At 44.9% G+C, this 18,869-nt stretch overlaps 1 protein-coding gene across 1 annotated transcript; it reads left to right on the top strand.

The window, feature by feature from the left end:
• Nucleotides 1-967: 967 nt before the first annotated feature.
• On the top strand, nt 968-18,837 carry LOC106581362 (von Willebrand factor A domain-containing protein 5A). The gene is made up of 12 exons (XM_082966114.1): nt 968-1,100; nt 1,286-1,461; nt 1,640-1,728; nt 1,886-2,021; nt 3,016-3,104; nt 14,473-14,587; nt 14,740-14,898; nt 15,115-15,218; nt 15,898-16,118; nt 17,161-17,495; nt 17,781-17,904; nt 18,176-18,837. Exons 1-12 carry the CDS (start codon nt 968-970, stop codon nt 18,373-18,375), a joined length of 1,881 nt encoding a protein of 626 aa, XP_082822240.1. The 3' UTR covers nt 18,376-18,837.
• The last annotated feature ends 32 nt before the right edge of the window (nt 18,838-18,869 follow it).

Here is an 18,869-nt window from a genome sequence, read left to right as displayed (position 1 = left end):
GTGCTCAATGCAATGGCACTCATAAATGTAGATCCTTCAAACACCCCCAAACAGGGAAATCTATCCCAATTAAAGGTGTTATTACGTGTTCCACTAAGGCAGTTATTTATCTTATAACTTGTCCTTGTGGTAAAAATTATGTGGGTAAAACAAAGCGTGAATTAAAAGTACGTATCTCAGAGCATCGTAGCACCATTAGGTGCAAAAACTTAACTTACCCAGTTGCGGCCCACTTTTTGGAAGCAAACCATCCGATTTCGTCTCTGCGTTATATTGGTATCGAACATGTCACCCTCCCGAGGAGAGGGGGTGACCTTGATAATTTATTGTTGAAACGAGAGGCTGCCTGGATCTTTAATTTAAAGACCCTTGCTCCCTTCGGTCTCAACATAGACTTTGATCTGAAGCCATTCTTGTGATAATTGTGATTTTGCCATTGTAATTGTTTGTTAGATACATTTTAGACTACAAATGCTATGATCGTATGTTATCCATTTGTTTGTCTTTTTGTATGTTCTTTGTATGCCATTTTTTTTAATATTTGAGTTAACCAATGATATTAGGCCATACTTGGCCATGATTACAAACACCTGTGTGTCTCTTGACACTTTATAAATGACTCATCTCGCAGTGTTTGATGATACCCTGATGAAGACAGCTTCGCTGTCGAAACGTTGGTGATTAAATTTTTGCATCTGAGCTCTTAGAGTGTGCGGCTTTCCTTCATTTTCTAGTGTTCTTCTCCGCTAGCCAGCACCTCGCCTTTAAAGGTGTGCGTTTCTTTTTTCTGGATTGACACCATTGCCAATGTTGAATGTTTATCATTTTAAGCTTGGAATAGAGACCATTCAACCCAGAATTAAAACCACAGACCCACTCCACTGAATAGCAGGCTAGATATTGCTTTGCAATGCTTGCAGTTAGCCACTGATCAAATTCCCTCTCTGACTTCTCTGCCTTCATGTGAATGTTGTTCCAACTGCAGGTCAGTCTGGCTGCAGGTCATCAGTTTGACCGGGACGTTGAGCTGTTGTTGTATTACCAAGACACCCATCAGCCTACTGCTATAGTAGAGGCAGCACAGGCTTCTTCCAAGCCAGGTGAGGGGGGGTGGGTGTACTCTGTTGTAGATTGGTGGATATGAGATCAATGAGTAGTCTAGTCTACTACCTTCATCCATGTTTACAGAGAGGGACATGGTGAGACTGAAGGAGAGAAGGAGAAAGACTGTTGGACACTTCTGTTCTCTCTCTCTGTCTCTGTCGCTCGCTCTCTCTTCTCCCAGGCTCTCTGATGGGTGACCCAGTGGTTATGTTGAGCCTGTACCCAGAGTTCCCCAAGGATGTGATGTCATCTATGACCTCACACGGGGAGTTCCTGTTCGTAGTGGATCGCTCTGGCAGCATGGAATGCCCCATGCACCTTGGGTCTGGGTCACAGGACCGTATTGGCAGTGCCAGGGTACACACACACACACAACCCTATTCTAGTGAATGAACAGCTCAATCTGCACAGGATTCACCACGAGGTAGTTTGGAGTTAAATCCAGTACACTGTGGTTACTCTGTACTAGTTCTTTAAGACTGTCCTATAAGGTTTATTGAAGAGTAAAGACACTTGTTGGACTTCTCTCTTGCAGGATACCCTGCTGCTCTTGCTGAAAAGCCTGCCCATGGGCTGCTACTTCAACATCATTGGCTTTGGGTCCAGTTATGAGTCCTTCTTTTCGTGAGTGTTTTCTCCTTCCAACCCCTGTTTAAATCATGTTTACATCGAATAATTTGCAGCAGGTAGGGGAAGGATTCAAATGTCCATGGCTTGGGTCTGTAATATGTTGTGGTGATGACCCTTTGACCTTGTGTGTGTATATCTATCTGGATGTCAGAAAGAGTGTGGAGTACAGCCAGAAGACTTTGGATGAGGCTCTGCAGAAGGTGAAAGAAATGAGGGCTGACATGGGAGGTACAGAGATCCTCCAGCCTTTAAAACACATCTACAGCCAGCCCTGCCTCCCCAACAGGTAGCTAACACAGTTTACTAATACACCTTATACATACCTCATACACAAACACACACAGACACACACACACACTGTAATTCACATAGGCTCCTCCTGTAACACCATAAACTCCTCCCACCTTTCCATGACTACAATCACATGCACCTTATGTTCACTACAACGGCATGTTTAGTTGCACAGTTACACCCAACCAATGGCATGTTTAGTTGCACAGTTACACCCAACCAATGGCATGTTTAGTTGCACAGTTACACCCAACCAATGGCATGTTTAGTTGCACAGTTACACCCAACCAATGGCATGTTTTGTTGCACAGTTACACCCAACCAACGGCATGTTTAGTTGCACAGTTACACCCAACCAATGGCATGTTTAGTTGCACAGTTACACCCAACCAATGGCATGTTTAGTTGCACAGTTACACCCAACCAATGGCATGTTTAGTTGCACAGTTACACCCAACCAACGGCATGTTTAGTTGCACAGTTACACCCAACCAATGGTATGTTTAGTTGCACAGTTACACCCAACCAATGGCATGTTTAGTTGCACAGTTACACCCAACCAACGGCATGTTTAGTTGCAGTTACACCCAACCAACGGCATGTTTAGTTGCACAGTAACACCCAACCAATGGTATGTTTAGTTACACAGAGTTACACCCAACCAAGAGCATGATTAGTGACAGTGATACACCCAACCAATGGCATGATTAGTGACAGTGTTACACCCAACCAATGGCATGGTTAGTGACAGTGTTACACCCAACCAATGGCATGCTTAGTGACAGTGTTACACCCAACCAATGGCATGCTTAGTTACAGAGTTACACCCAACCAAACTGTGTATTTTGAGTGTGTGGTGTTTAGAGTAACACGCTTGGCTTACTGTGACCGGAAACCTGTTTTTGGTTACTAAGGAAACATACTCAGTATACTTCAGTGCTGCACGTACATTTATTTAACGTTGACACATGATCAACATACCCGCTCTGTCCTCCACAGCTCTTCCTGTTCACTGACGGTGAGGTGGGGAACACCAAGGAAGTCCTGGATCTGGTGAAGACGAACGCTGGTTCTCACAGGTGGGCCCACAAGCACTGTTTCCCCTATCATTACCTAGTTGGGGCAGAGATCCCACAGCTAGCTCTGTCACCTCCCACCTGAAAGAATTCGACTAACTGGTTTTAATAGAGAGTTTGTTACAGAACCCATTGCACCTGTCTGGAAAGTAAAGCTCTAACCACTGGTCTTTTTGACTCAAAAGATGAATTGTAAAACCCAATCTAAAGTAAACCTACCCAACCTGTCTGTGAGCAGCAGTGTGGGAGAGTTCTGTAGGTTAGGGGTTTTTCACCCCTATGAGAACAAAAGCCTTCGTATTGATGATTCTTCCTGTAGGGGAGAGTGGGGTAAGTTGAGACATTTTTTACATGCAGCATCACTCTGTCAAGAGAAATACAGTATTCTTTCTAACAAAGACATCTACATATACTGTATTTCAGGATGTTCTGTATCCCTGGAAACAATCACAATTATAAACATTAGCGTAGCATGTTTGACATTTCTGTGGAAATACTACTATCAGCTTTTTGATAAGCGGCTTAACAAAATAAATACGTTCCGTATTAATCGGCATACAGTCCCCAGTTATTGGCCACCTTACTATTTTGTTCAATTACAAGATATATCCGTTTAATTTTGTTTTAAAATGAGACCTTGCCTGTCAACTTTTCATTGCGTAGCCCGGTGCGCCCTCCTGTGGACTCTTAAAAAATGGTTCTTCACCAACATATTCAGTGTTGTAAACAAATGTCTGATCATTTGTTTTACAGATTAATCTTATGTTTTGAGAAAGTAGTTTAATACTAAAATATAAATAAGTATGAATCATTTACATCAAATAAAACTTTAATTTCAGTCATGTGCATTGACATAAACAATTAAAACAGTGTTGGAGTTTGTGTTGCAGAGATGCACTTGGAAAGTAAAGGAAGAAATACACAAGGTGGGTTGAATAAATATATGTATATTATACATTAGACATGTATTTTCTTTTTTACCAATAAATAATTTCATATGAAAACAAACAAAACAAACAATTAAATCTCGACCTCCATCCCTATATTGTCACAGAAATCACAATAAAAATCCAGCTCCTCCGCCACCTCTAGATCCCACAGCACACACTTGCAGTGGAACCAGTGCTGGCAGAAGTTACAGCACACACCTGCAGTGGAACCAGTGCTGGCAGAAGTTACAGCACACACCTGCAGTAGAACCAGTGCTGGCAGAAGTCACAGCACACACCTGCAGTAGAACCAGTGCTGGCAGAAGTCACAGCACACACCTGCAGTGGAACCAGTGCTGGCAGAAGTTACAGCGCACACCTGCAGTAGAACCAGTGCTGGCAGAAGTTACAGCACACACCTGCAGTGGAACCAGTGCTGGCAGAAGTCACAGCACACACCTGTAGTGGAACCAGTGCTGGCAGAAGTTACAGCACACACCTGCAGTGGAACCAGTGCTGGCAGAAGTTACAGCACACACCTGCAGTAGAACCAGTGCTGGCAGAAGTTACAGCACACACCTGCAGTAGAACCAGTGCTGGCAGAAGTCACAGCACACACCTGTAGTGGAACCAGTGCTGGCAGAAGTCACAGCACACACCTGCAGTGGAACCAGTGCTGGCAGAAGTTACAGCACACACCTGCAGTGGAACCAGTGCTGGCAGAAGTTACAGCACACACCTGCAGTGGAACCAGTGCTGGCAGAAGTTACAGCACACACCTGCAGTAGAACCAGTGCTGGCAGAAGTTACAGCACACACCTGCAGTGGAACCAGTGCTGGCAGAAGTTACAGCACACACCTGCAGTAGAACCAGTGCTGGCAGAAGTTACAGCACACACCTGCAGTAGAACCAGTGCTGGCAGAAGTCACAGCACACACCTGCAGTAGAACCAGTGCTGGCAGAAGTCACAGCACACACCTGCAGTAGAACGAGTGCTGGCAGAAGTTACAGCACACACCTGCAGTAGAACCAGTGCTGGCAGAAGTCACAGCACACACCTGCAGTAGAACCAGTGCTGGCAGAAGTTACAGCACACACCTGCAGTGGAACCAGTGCTGGCAGAAGTCACAGCACACACCTGCAGTAGAACCAGTGCTGGCAGAAGTCACAGCACACACCTGCAGTAGAACCAGTGCTGGCAGAAGTCACAGCACACACCTGCAGTAGAACCAGTGCTGGCAGAAGTTACAGCACACACCTGCAGTGGAACCAGTGCTGGCAGAAGTCACAGCACACACCTGCAGTGGAACCAGTGCTGGCAGAAGTCACAGCACACACCTGCAGTAGAACCAGTGCTGGCAGAAGTTACAGCACACACCTGCAGTAGAACCAGTGCTGGCAGAAGTCACAGCACACACTTACAGTCAAACCAGTGCTGGCAGAAGTCACAGCACACCCATGTCACCTCAGATCTACACTCCTGCGGGGAGCTTGCAGGCCGATCACGCTCCCTGCGAGCACAGCAGGTGGTGTCTTCTTTTATTTGAAAAAGATATATAAACATATGAAATTGATTAACATGGTTTTGCTACATGTAGAAGTGCCACAGCAACAACAGTAATTGATACAACTGAGAGAGAGAGAAAAACTAACAGATTATGAAGTACCTGAGAATGATGCCATGGGTGGTGTGACAAAGGTGGCCAGTGAAGCTTTTCTCTTCCTTTTCTGTGCTGCAGTTGAGACAAAAAGTAGTGTTAGACAGAGCATGTTTCATGAAAACCCTTTTCAACTTTTTTACATCAATACCTCTGGAGGAAGCTGCAGAAGTTTTGGAGGAGGTGGACATGCTGGGCTGGTGCTATGGACTGTAGATATGTAAAGAGAGAAAAAAAAGTTTAAACATTGCAGTTTTATAAAACACATAACAAACAGTCCTTTTTTGGTAATTTAACATGTCTTTACCTGGGGAGGTGGCTGTATTCAAATTGCAGGGGGCAGGGACACCAGACGAGGCTGCTATGGTGGTGTGACTAAGCGAAGGACCTTGGGACTAAACACCTCCCTCTGCAACTGGATCCTGGATCCAGGTGGTAAGGGTAAGGAACAACACATCCACCACGCTGATCCTCAACACGGGGGCCCCTCAGGGGTGCGTGCTCACTCCCCTCCTGTACTCCCTGTTCACTCATGACTGCATGGCCAAGCACAACTCCAACACCATCATCAAGTGACACAACAGTGGTAGGCCTGATCACCGACAACGATGAGACAGTCTATAGGGAAGAGGTCAGAGACCTGGTCGTGTGGTGCCAGGACAACAATCTCTCCCTCAACGTGATCAAGACAAAGGAGATGATTGTGGACTACAGGAAAAGGAGGACTGAGCACGCCCCCGTTCTCATCGACAGGGCTGTAGTGGAGCAGGTTGAGAGCTTCAAGTTCCCTGGCGTCCACATCACCAACAAACGAACATGGTCCAAGCACACCAAGACAGTTGTGAAGAGGGCATGACAAAACCTATTACCCCTCAGGAGCCTGAAAAGATTTGGCATGGGTCCTCAGATCCTCAAAAGGTTCTACAGCTGCACCATCGAGAGCATCCTGACTGGTTGCATCACTGCCTGGTTTGGCAACTGCTCGGCCTCCGACCGCAAGGCACTACAGAGGGTAGTGCGAACGGCCCAGTACATCACTGGGGCCAAGCTTCCTGCCATCCAGGACCTCTACACCAGGCGGTGTCAGAGGAAGGCCTCTGGTCAAATACTGTTCTCTCTGCTACCGCACGGCAAGCGGTACCGGAGCGCCAAGTCTCAGTCCAAAAGGCTTCTAAACAGCTTCTACCCCCAAGCCATAAGACTCCCGAACATCTAATCAAAATGGCTACACAGACTATTTGCATTCCCCCCCCCCCCCCCCTTTTACACCGCTGCTACTCTGTTGTTATCATCTATGCATAGTCACTTTAATAACTCTACCTACATGTACATATTACCTCAACTAACCGGTGCCCCTGCACATTGACTTTTTACCAGTACCCCACATTGACTTTGTACCGAGACCCTGTATATAGTCTCGCTATTGTTATTTTACTGCTGCTCTTTAATTACTGGTTACTTTATTTCTTATTCTTATTAAAAAAAATATAAGCATTTCACTGTAAGGTCTACACCTGTTGTATTCGGCGCATGTGACTAATACAATTTGATTTGATTTGATTTGAAACCACTTCCTGAACTGGTCCCTGTCAATGTAGCCACTGTTTGACTGTTCACACAAGGCTTGGGGAGGGCCTCCAAGTGTGTAGTGGCTACCGGGGAAACACTTGGGGTAGATGATAAATGGGGGGACGTCCTCCCCAGCTGCGTTGAAGCAGGCCAGCACTGTGATGTGCTCCTTGGTCCCCGCAGCCTGCTGGTACATTTTGTGCCTGCTCTAGTCGCTACAAAACCCAGACTCATCGCAGTTATAGATTTATCTGGGTTTCTCCCTCAACCCACTCTCCTCCAAGTGCCAAACATAAGAAGTGAAGAAGGTGTCCATCATCGGACGTGTGGCACACTCAGCTCTCCCCCTGTCCAGCGTGTCCGGCCTCCTCAAGCTTAGGTTCTTGTGCCTCCTCCAAAACATTTCCCACCACCTCTTCCCCAGTGGTGAGATTGTTTCTTCTTGGTGCCGAAACCTACAATAGAATAGGATATAAAATTGTCCATCCAGGATGAAAATGTTTGTTTTGGCATCACCATCCACATTTACATCACACACATTGAGAACAGTCAGTCCAGCATTCTACATACATAAACACATAGAACACCAAATACCTGCGTATTTTGTCAGTGTATTTCATCAGCCTCTGTCTGGTGAAGGGGAACCCATGGCTGGCGCAGTAGATACAAAACTGCAAGCAACATGGGTGGTCCACTGCAACCACCATGGGTCACCCGGCCACTTAGCCTGTCCGCCAGGGTCTGCCGAGGCACCTTGGTAGATAAGAAAATAAAACTGTAACTAGGGGATAAAATTCACATACATGTGGTAATCTCCTAAAAACAAAAGATGCCTAACCTTGGCAGCCTGGAGGATAGCCATCCCTGCCCCACAGTCCTCCATGGCATGGATATTAAATGATGTGTGGTCTGTCGCGCAGGTGAATTTTACGATATACAGCGTGTCCCACAAAATGTGTATACATATACATTTTTTGAAAACTCTCAAAACCGAACTTAACTCAAATAAACTGCAATAAAAATTGGTGGTCAGCTAACTAGAAGGGTGTATTTAGTCGCAAAACGTACCGTTATTTTCCAGTCCATTTAAATGTTGAGATGGAGGTGATTTAGTCCTCCAACCGCTAGAGAGTGTCCGAAGTTAGCTACAGTTTTGAAAGCATAGCTTGTCCAAAAATTGCCACGGAAGAATGTAAGCTAAGTCGCCTACAAATGTCTGTAATAAATGAAATATTACCAGTACCTTTTTAAAACCATGTCTATCTTTTTTCCCCCAAACTCAATTCAACACAATTTTAAGCATATTTTAACACAGGCTTAACACCTAAACAAACACTTTGTAATTTGTTTGGGCACTTTTAACATTGCCAAGGCCCTGTTATCTCATCCCAGCGATAATGCATTACGCCTGGGAAGAACAAAAATTGGCTCAGTTTACCCCATGGCTATTGGCTTACTTTACCCCAAGGCAAACATTTTTACTATATTAGCCCACACAGCTACAAGGGTGCACTTTCAACCTAGGTTTAGGACCTCATATTGAAGTTTATAGAGACCTCAAATTATAGAACAATCTTAAAATGATCTACTTTGGTTTAGATACAAGCATCAATAAACCTCTATAACAGTGTTCACCAACCTTTTCTGAGTTAAGATCACTTTCGCAGTCAAAAAGCAAGCTGAGATCTACCGCTCAGATTTAAAAAAAAAAATCATGACTTCAATTTTACATTAACCTAATAAAAACAGTTCCGTAGGAATGAGGTTTGTGCCGTACGCCTAATACATTATCACAGCATATTGGCTATATGCCTGGCCTGCAAGTATTGTTCTTCTCAGACCATATTATATTTCAAAACTTTTGATAACAAAATAGATCAGTTGGTGAAGCACTTGCAAGGTATAGCTGAGCACAAAATATAAATAATTGTATTTTTATTTTATGGTCATGGTGATTTCAAGACAAATGGGAACTAAGGAAAAAAACGAGGTCAAAACAAGATGTCAGTGATCTTCAGGTCTGAAAGTCGGAGCTCTAGAAAGATGCTCAAGTTTCCGACTTTGAACTCCAAGTTGGATGACCGTTGAACGCACTGAAGTCGGAAGCTGGAGATTTCCGAATTCCCAGTTGTTTTGAACATGGCGTTAGTCTCAGCGGAGGGAGGGAGAGAACAGCAGAGGGTCCGCCTCTCATTGTCCCTGCTCCCTTCTTCTTTTCCTCCGGTGAGACTGAGTCGCACCACATCGTGCACAAATTCATGTTGTTCCTATGACCAGGGAAAGTGAAATATTCCTCAATATTAAAACAGACACGACACGCTGCTAATAATAATAGAAATGCAGGGTTATCGATACACTTGGCCACTCATTTATTGCAGCTGCAGCGCGAGTGGAAGTAGGGAGAAGTGCGTTTGATGTTTTGTAATAGTGTTGGATTGAAACAGTGTTGACAGTGCAGAATAAAAACTAGAATGAATTTACTCATGGGCTCCTGAGTGGCGCAGCAGTCTGAGGCACTGCATCTCAGTGCTAGAGGTGTCACCACAGACACGCTGGTTCAAATCCAGGCTGTATCACAACTGGACATGATTGGGAGTCCCATTAGGTGGCACACAATTGGCCCAACGTTGTCCGGGTTTGGCCGGTGTAGGCTGTCATTGTAAATAAGAATTTGTTCATTACTGACTTGCCTAGTTAAATCATAAAAACAGCAGCTCTTTGACAGTCTCTCTCTGGTCATAGTTTGAAAATCTCATGTAGGCTAGTATCAAACTTTGCTGTGGCCGGGGTCCTGATTTGAGCTATCAAATTGGTCAGCGCAGTAGGCGCACTGTTTTCGCCACAGATCTCCCGGTCCACTTGTTTGTCTTTTCAGACAAATATTAAATAGTAAAAATAAAAAAAAAGGAACAAGCTTTTATCAAAGATAACTTTGTGCTTTTATCAAAGATAACTCTGTGCTTTTATCAAAGATGTGCTTTTATCAAAGATAACTGTGCTTTAATCAAAGAGAACTCTGTGCTTTTATCAATGGATTTTCAACAGACATTTTTGGTGATCGACTAGGGATGCCTTGAAGATCGAACAGTTGATCGTGATGATCGGTTGGTGACCATTACTCTAACACAATACTCTATCACAGAAAATCCGTTTTTTAGACCTAACTTACCACTTTTTCCTTGTGGTTTCTTCCTTCACAGACACCATGAAATGATGGCCTCTTCCTAAATCTTTGGTCAAATTAATAATGTTGTGTATGGTTTCTGAGAAATAAATGTGGCTCAACTTACCCCTTCTTCCATCACAACGTCCCTCTAAGGCCCTTCTGCTAGCTTGCTAGCCCCGGCCCGCTAGCTGTCTGAATCGCCGTGTCTCCAGCCCGCCGAGCTACTCACTGGGCCCCTATGATCACTCGGCTACGCATGCCTCTCCCTAATGTCAATATGCGTTGTCCATTGCTGTTTTGGTTAGTGATTATTGCCTTATTTCACTGTAGAGCCTCTAGCCCTGCTCAATACACCTTATCTAACCCTTTAGTTCCACCTCCCACACATGTTGTGACCTCACCTGGTTTAAATGATGTTTCTAGAGACAATATCTCTCTCATCGTCACTCAATACATAGGTTTACCTCCACTGTATTCACATCCTACCATACCTTTGTCTGTACATTATGCCTTGAATCTATTCTACCGTACCCAGAAACCTGCTCCTTTTACTCTCTGTTCCGAACGTATTAGACGACCAGTTCTTATAGCCTTTAGCCGTACCCTCATCCTACTCCTCCTCTGTTCCTCTGGTGATGTAGAGGTTAATCCAGGCCCTGCAGTGCCTAGCTCCACTCCCATTCCCCAGGCTCTCTCATTTGTTGACTTCTGTAACTGTAAAAGCCTTGGTTTCATGCATGTTAACATTACAAGCCTCCTCCCTAAGTTTGTTTTATTCACTGCTTTAGCACACTCTGCCAACCCGGATGTCCTAGCCGTGTCTGAATCCTAGCTTAGGAAGACCACCAAAAAGCCTGAAATTTCCATCCCTAACTATAACATTTTCCGACAACATAGAACTGCCAAAGGGGGCGGAGTTGCAATCTTCTGCAGAGATAGCTTGCAGAGTTCTGTCTTACTATCCAGGTCTGTGCCCAAACAATTTGAGCTTCTACTTTTAAAAATCCACCTTTCCAGAAACAAGTCTCTCACCGTTGCCGCTTGCTATAGACCACCTTCTGCCCCCAGCTGTGCCCTGGACACCATATGTGAATTGATTGAGCTCGTGCTGTTAGGTGACCTAAACTGGGACATGCTTAAAACCCCGGCCATCCTACAATCTAAGCTTGATGCCCGCAATCTCACACAAATGATCAATGAACCTACCAGGTACCACCCCAAATCCGTAAACACGGGCACCCTCATAGATATCATCCTAACCAACCTGCTGTCTTCAACCAGGATCTCAGTGATCACTGCCTCATTGCCTGCGTCTGTAATGGGTCTGCGGTCAAACGACCACCCCTCATCACAGTCAAACGCTCCCTAAAACACTTCAGCCAGCAGGCCTTTCTAATCAACCTGGTATTCTGGAAGGATATTGACCTAATTCCGTCAGTAGAGGATGCCTGGTTATTCTTTAAAAGTGCTTTCCTCACCATCTTAAATAAGCATGCCCCATTCAAAAAATGTAGAACCAGGAAAAGATATAGCCCTTGGTTCACTCCAGACCTGACTGCCCTTGACCAGCACAAAAACATCCTGTGGCGTATTGCATTAGCATCAAATACCCCCCGCGATATGCAGGGGCTAGGGAAGTTAGGAACCAATATACACAGGTAGTTAGGAAAGCAAAGGCTAGCTTTTTCAAACAGAAATTTGCATCCTGTAGCACAATCTCCAAAAAGTTCTGGGACACTGTAACGTCCATGGAGAATAAGAGCACCTCCTCCCAGCTGCCCACTGCACTGAGGCTAGGAAACACTGTCACCACAGATAAATCCATGATAATTGAGAATTTCAATAAGCATTTTTATGCAGCTGGCCATGCTTTCCACCTGACTACCCCTACCCCGGTCAACAGCCCTGCACTCCCCACCACAACTTGCCCAAGCCTCCCCCATTTCTCCTTCGCCCAAATCCAGATAGCTGATGTTCTGAAAGAGCTGCAAAATCTGGACCCCTACAAATCAGACGGGCTAGATAATCTGGACCCTCTCTTTCTAAAATGATCCGCTGAAATTGTTGCATCCCCTATTACTAGCCTGTTCAACCACTCTTTTGTATAGTCTGAGATCCCCAAAGATTGGAAAGCTGCCGCGGTCATCCCCCTCTTCAAAGGGGGAGACACTCTTGACCCAAACTGCTACAGACCTATATCTATTCTACCCTGCCTTTCTAAGGTCTTCGAAAGCCAAGTTAACAAACAGATCACCGACCATTTCGAATCCCACCGTACCTTCTCCGCTATGCAATCTGGTTTCTGAGCTGGTCATGGGTGCACCTCAGCCACGCTCAAGGTCCTAAACGATATCATAACCGTCATCGATAAGAGACAATACTGTGCAGCTCTATTCATCGCCCTGGCCAAGGCTTTCGACTCTGTCAATCACCACATTCTTATCAGCAGACTCAACAGCCTTGGTTTGTCAAATGACTGCTTCGCCTGGTTCACCAACTACTTCTCAGACAGAGTTCAGTGTGTCAAATCGGAGGGCCTGTTGTCCGGACCACTAGCAGTCTCTATGGGGGTGCCACATGGTTCAATCCTCGGGCCGTCTCTTTTCTCTGCATACATCAATGATGTCGCTCTTGCTGCTGGTGATTCTCTGATCCACCTCTACGCAGACGACACCATTCTGTATACTTCTGGCCCTTCTTTGGACACTGTGTTAACTAACCTCCAGAAGAGCTTCAATGCCATACAACTCTCCTTCCGTGGCCTCTACTGCTCTTAAATGCAAGTAAAACTAAATGCATGCTCTTCAACCGATCGCTGCCCACACCTGCCCGCCCGTCCAGTATCATTACTCTGGACGGTTCTGACTTAGAATATGTGGACAACTACAAATACCTAGGTGTCTGGCTAGACAGTAAACTCTCCTTCCAGACTCACATTAAGCATCTCCAATCCAAAATTAAATCTAGAATCGGCTTCCTATTTCGCAACAAAGCATCCTTCACTCATGCTGCCAAACATACCCTCGTAAAACTGACTATCCTACCGATCCTTGACTTCGGCGATGTCATGTAAAAAATAGCCTCCAACACTCTACTCAGCAAATTGGATGCAGTCTATTACAGTGCTATCCGTTTTGTCACCAAAGCCCCATATACTACCCACCACTGTGACCTGTATGCTCTCGTCGGCTGGCCCTCGCTTCATATTCGTCGCCAAACCCACTGGCTCCAGGTCATCTATAAGTCTTTGCTAGGCAAAGCCCCGCCGTATCTCAGCTCACTGGTCACCATAGCAGCACCCACCCGTAGCATGCGCTCCAGCAGGTATATTTCACTGGTCACCCCCAAAGCCAATTCCTCCTTTGGCCGCCATTCATTCCTGTTCTCTGCTGCCAATGACTTGAACGAATTGCAAAAATCACTGAAGCTGGAGACTCATATCTTTAAGCACCAGCTGTCAGAGCAGCTCACAGATCACTGCACCTGTACATTACCCATCTGTAAATAGCCCATCCAACTACCTCATCCCCATATTGTTATTTATTTTATTTATTTTGCTCCTTTGCACCCCAGTATCTCTACTTGCACACTCATCTTCTGCACATCTATCACTCCAGTGTTTAATTCCTATATTGTAATTATTTCGCCACTATGGCCTATTTCTTGCCTTACCTCCCTTATCCTACCTCATTTGCACACACTGTATATACACTTTTTTCTATTTTATTATTGACTGTCTGTTTGTTTATTCCATGTATAACTCTGTGTTGTTTGTGTCGCACTGCTTTGCTTTATCTTGGCCAGGTCGCAGTTGTAAATGAGAACTTGTTCTCAACTAGCCTACCTGGTTAAATAAAGGTGAAATAAAATAAATACAAATGTAGCTCAGTTTACCCAACACTCCCCGACAGTTATGTGTTTTAATTCAGTCAGCCCACAAGCACAGGAAAATGGTAGAAGTGATCGGGATTTGGTTGATAACCTAATTTTGGTGTTTGATAACAACAATAACAACAATAATAGTGTTTCCTGGGTGTGTCCCTGTCAGGTGTTTCTCCTTTGGGATCGGGGAGGGGGCCAGCACTGCTCTCATTTCTGGGGTGGCCCAGCAGGCCACAGGGCACGCGCAGTTTATCACAGGACAGGACAGGATGCAGCCCAAAGTAAGAGCTTATCAATGTGTGTGCATGTGTAAAGTGACGGCTGTATTGGTTACAAACATTTTCATCACCTCCCTTACTCTCTTGCTTTTTCTCGTTCCTTTTTTAATGACATTTTTTACCACTCTCCTTCCTCCTTCACACTCCTCCCTCAGGCGATGCAGTCTCTCCGGTTTGCCCTGCAGCCAGCTGTGGTGGACATCTCAGTCAAGTGGAATGTCCCAAAGGGGGTGTCTGTCACGCCTCTGTCTCCACCAATCAGAGTGGTCTTCCAGGGTCAAAGGGCAATTCTGTATGCCCAGCTCACTGGGGAGGTGAGGGCTCTGCCTTCTACTGTTATGAATGTTAATACTGTTTAACATACAGTATGTCAATGTTGAAATGACACTGGTAAGGTCATAACTTATTTGCAAGACAACATTTTTTGGGGTCACGGTCCACGTGTTTCACTCAACCCTGTATTTCCTTTTTTTCTTTCTCTCGTTCTGTCTGTCTCTTTCTCGCTCTCTCTCATTCTCTCCCCCGCTCAGAGCTCAGGGGACACAGAGGGCTCGGTGACAGTGAAGTACAGCCTGGCCAAGCAGCCTGTTGAGAACCAGCTGAGCTTCATTCTTAAGCCTGCAGAGGACACTGGGTAAAAACAACACTGCAGGCCTTGGTCAGATGCATTAAGGGAATGTGCCACTATTTACAGGCAAGACTGCCATGATGCTCCATTAACAGAAACTGTGCCAGCACTCCTAATGCATTTCAGCTATGTAGTATGATTTGATATAAATAGTACTGTGGGTACCCCCATCTTATCATCGACCCTCATTTCCCCCACTGCACCGTCTTAATCTCTCGATCCCTCCTCTCCCCCACTCCACCGTCTTAATCTCTCGATCCCTCCTCTCCCCCACTCCACCGTCTTAATCTCTCGATCCCTCCTCTCCCCCACTCCACTGTCTTAATCTCTCTATCCCTCCTCTCCCCCACTCCACCGTCTCAATCTCCCTATCCCTCCTCTCCCCCACTCCACTGTCTTAATCTCGCTATCCCTCCTCTCCCCCACTCCACCCTCTTAATCTCTCTATCCGTCCTCTTAATCTCTCTATCCGTCCTCTCTCCCACTCCACCGTCTTAATCTCTCTATCCCTCCTCTCCCCCACTCCGTCTTAATCTCTCTATCCCTCCACTCCCCCACTCCACCATCTTAATCTCTCTCTCTCCTCTTCCCACACCCTACCCTACACTCTACCTCTCCCTTACTCAACGTTCATCTTCTCTCTCTCTCCTCTCCCTCACCATACCTCTCTATCCCTCCTTTCCAGAATGGCCATCCACAAGCTGGGCGCTCAAACCCTGATCTGCTCCATGGAGATGGAAGAGAGAGAGGGGGATAGGGGGAAAGAGGGGGGAGTGAAAGAGAAGGTGGTAGAGCTCAGTGTCCAATCAGGAGTGAGCAGTGCCTTTACTGCCTTCATCGCTGTCCACAAAGGAGATGGAGAGGCCCTGCAAGGACAGCTGCTACGCAGACAAGTCCCCACACCGAGTGAGTGAGTTTTTGTTTGTGTCCCTCTGTCTCTGTGTATGTGTGTGAGATGGAGAGGTTGTGCAAAGAAATTATTTTATGCATATATTATATTAACAGCGCAAAATAAGCGGTAACTGCGAGCTGCAGTTTTCTAGCTGTGCTGTGTGTGTATAATGTAGTCCAGTGCTTATCCATAAATGTGTTCTGTGCATGTACCTTTATGTTTGTACCCCAGCAGTGACCAATCATTTTTTTCCTTCTTTCTCACAATGTTGTATGGCAGCTCCATGCCCAGGTTGATGTATGTGTATGGGTGCCCCATCATGGGCAACTATGAGAGTCATGAGTGCTGCTCTGAACAGGAAGGGGAGGACCATCATCCTCAGTGAATTTCATAAAAATTGTAAAACATTTAAAGTTATCCTCTATTGATAAAACTAAACTATACTAAATATATTCACATGTCACCAAATAATAATTTATTAAAACACTATTTTGCAAAGAAGGTCTACATAAATGATTGACAAAAGACGAATTAGAATTTTCATGTCTTAGATGCACCTCCACCTGCAGTCAGGATGGCAGAAGGTTCGTGCTCCTTTGCCACTGTTGCTGTTGCTGATTCATTTTATTTGAACAAACAATACAAGGTGAATTGTAGGACTATTCTTTAAAGTTATACCATTGGTGGTGTGGGTGGAAATCTAACCACTTTATAATTTTGGTTGTGAATTATGTTGATATTGTGTTCATGTTTTGTGCAGTATATGGTGCTTTGCACAAGGCTGACAACTCCAACTGTATGTACTCAAGTTGTAAGTCTGAATGTTTTGATGAAACTACATGTTTTATTAATTTCAGGGTCAAATCGAATAATTTAATTTGACAAAATGCGGAATTAATATTACACGTTTCATAGCTTTATAGCTTCATATCGATTTATTGATAGACTTGTGTTAGTGGGAATATATGACAAACATTACCAATTGACAGTTTTTCAGTTGCTTGTGAAGTAAGATAATTTGGGACAACCGTTAATGTCTGTTTTAACCTGATTCCAAATACCTGCAAATTGTTACTGTGTTTGATGCTCCCTACATTGTTATTTTTATTGTGACTATTACTCAAGCACAGCACAAGGATTTAACTGCAACGGTTAGGATTATAGTTCGGGTTGAGGTATTAATGTACATTATGGAAGCATTTCGATTTCAATTATGTTGTCCAATCCCAATAGACTTTGACTCTCCAGCCCCAACCTCTAAGCCTGTGAGGGACCTTCTCCTCCAGCTGATCTCCCTTCAGAAGGCCTCTGGTTCCTGGGTCCTGGAGGCAGCGTTGTCTGAGGTGCTGGCGAAGACTGAGGAGGAGGTGTCCAAGCCAAAGCCTGCACAGGTGGGTCCACAGAAATAAACTCATATGGCGTTTCCACAGGCAGCATGATGAACCGAAAATAGATGAGCATTCTGCAAGATGATGCACTCTCACAGAGTGTCTGCACGTGTGTCCTATAGAAAGACCATCAGATCTGGACAAAGGCATGATGACCATTGAACTGAATCTCATGTCTCAGCGTCCTTATCTTCTGCCTCTTTCCTCTCTCTTTCTCATCATCTTTCTCTTTCTCTATCCCTTACTTTCTCTGTCTCTCATCTGTCTGTCTGTCTCTCCCTATCTAAGGTGGACCAGGAGGTGTGGGCCACGGTCCTAGCCCTGGTATGGCTCTATGGTTTCAAGATGGAGGCTCAGGAGGATTGGCAGTTTGTGGCCATGAAGGCTGTTTCATGGATCCAGGCTCAGAAAGGTAGCTATAGCTTCCACTCATAGTCCTGGCAACTCTTGTCCTTCATCTGCCCTGATTGGAAAGAAATTGTTTAGGTGAAAGCAATTTCCTAGTAGGGATCCACCAGATTACTTAAATGACAAATATATTTACATTTTGAGTATAATCATTCACAATACAATGTTGGTGGTATTTTGTCTTCAAACAAGTGTTGAAGATAAATTTTGCCCATTCTTGCCACCATGATGCCACAGTATAATAATGCCTGTCCTGGTGATGTTGTGTGTTTCAGTGGCCAGTGTGTCCGAGTGTGTCCAGGCTGGAAAAACCCTTCTGGGTTGCCAGGTGCAGAAGACACCCTGGGACTCTGAGAGGTTTACCCTGCCAGTCCTTTCTCTGTCCCCCACACGCCTGCTACTCTACCTGGGGTCAAAAACATGCGTAACCCTGCCTGCTCCTAGTCCCCTCCTCCAAGCAAACTGGTGGAGCTAGCAACTGTACTGGCCTGAGCAAGCCTAATTATCAACCTCTTACCTATATTAGCCCATTGGCATTTACTGTTGGGACACTTATGTATCTCAATGTATTGGTTGTTATTAACATATCAACATTAATCTACGTGTTACGTATACAGCTAAACTTGTTTAGACTTTGCTTTGGTTATCAATTCCATATAGACTACTGGATACAATGTGTATGCAGTACTTGTCATCACTAACCAAAATGATAGCCTTAATTTCTCCAAATGCTTGGTAAAAGGCCTTATTATTGTATGTATGCATTATCCACGTATATGGGGCCAAATGCATGCAGGAAGGAGTTGTGGACAATACGGAAAGCCAGATGAGTGCCTATCATAGTACCTTTACTGTTTGATCACGTAACACTGTCTCTCTGTATTCATGTAATTCCTCATATATGACTGTACTTGATTAAAATATATCTTAATCTACATCTTTATTGGTCATTGTATCTATTTTCTTAAT

Source organism: Salmo salar, chromosome 20 (assembly GCF_965601325.2).
Source record: "Salmo salar chromosome 20, fSalSal1, whole genome shotgun sequence".
Taxonomy (NCBI): Eukaryota; Metazoa; Chordata; class Actinopteri; order Salmoniformes; family Salmonidae; genus Salmo; species Salmo salar.
Note: the sequence above shows the minus strand (reverse complement) of the source record. Positions and strands in the feature narration are given on the sequence as shown.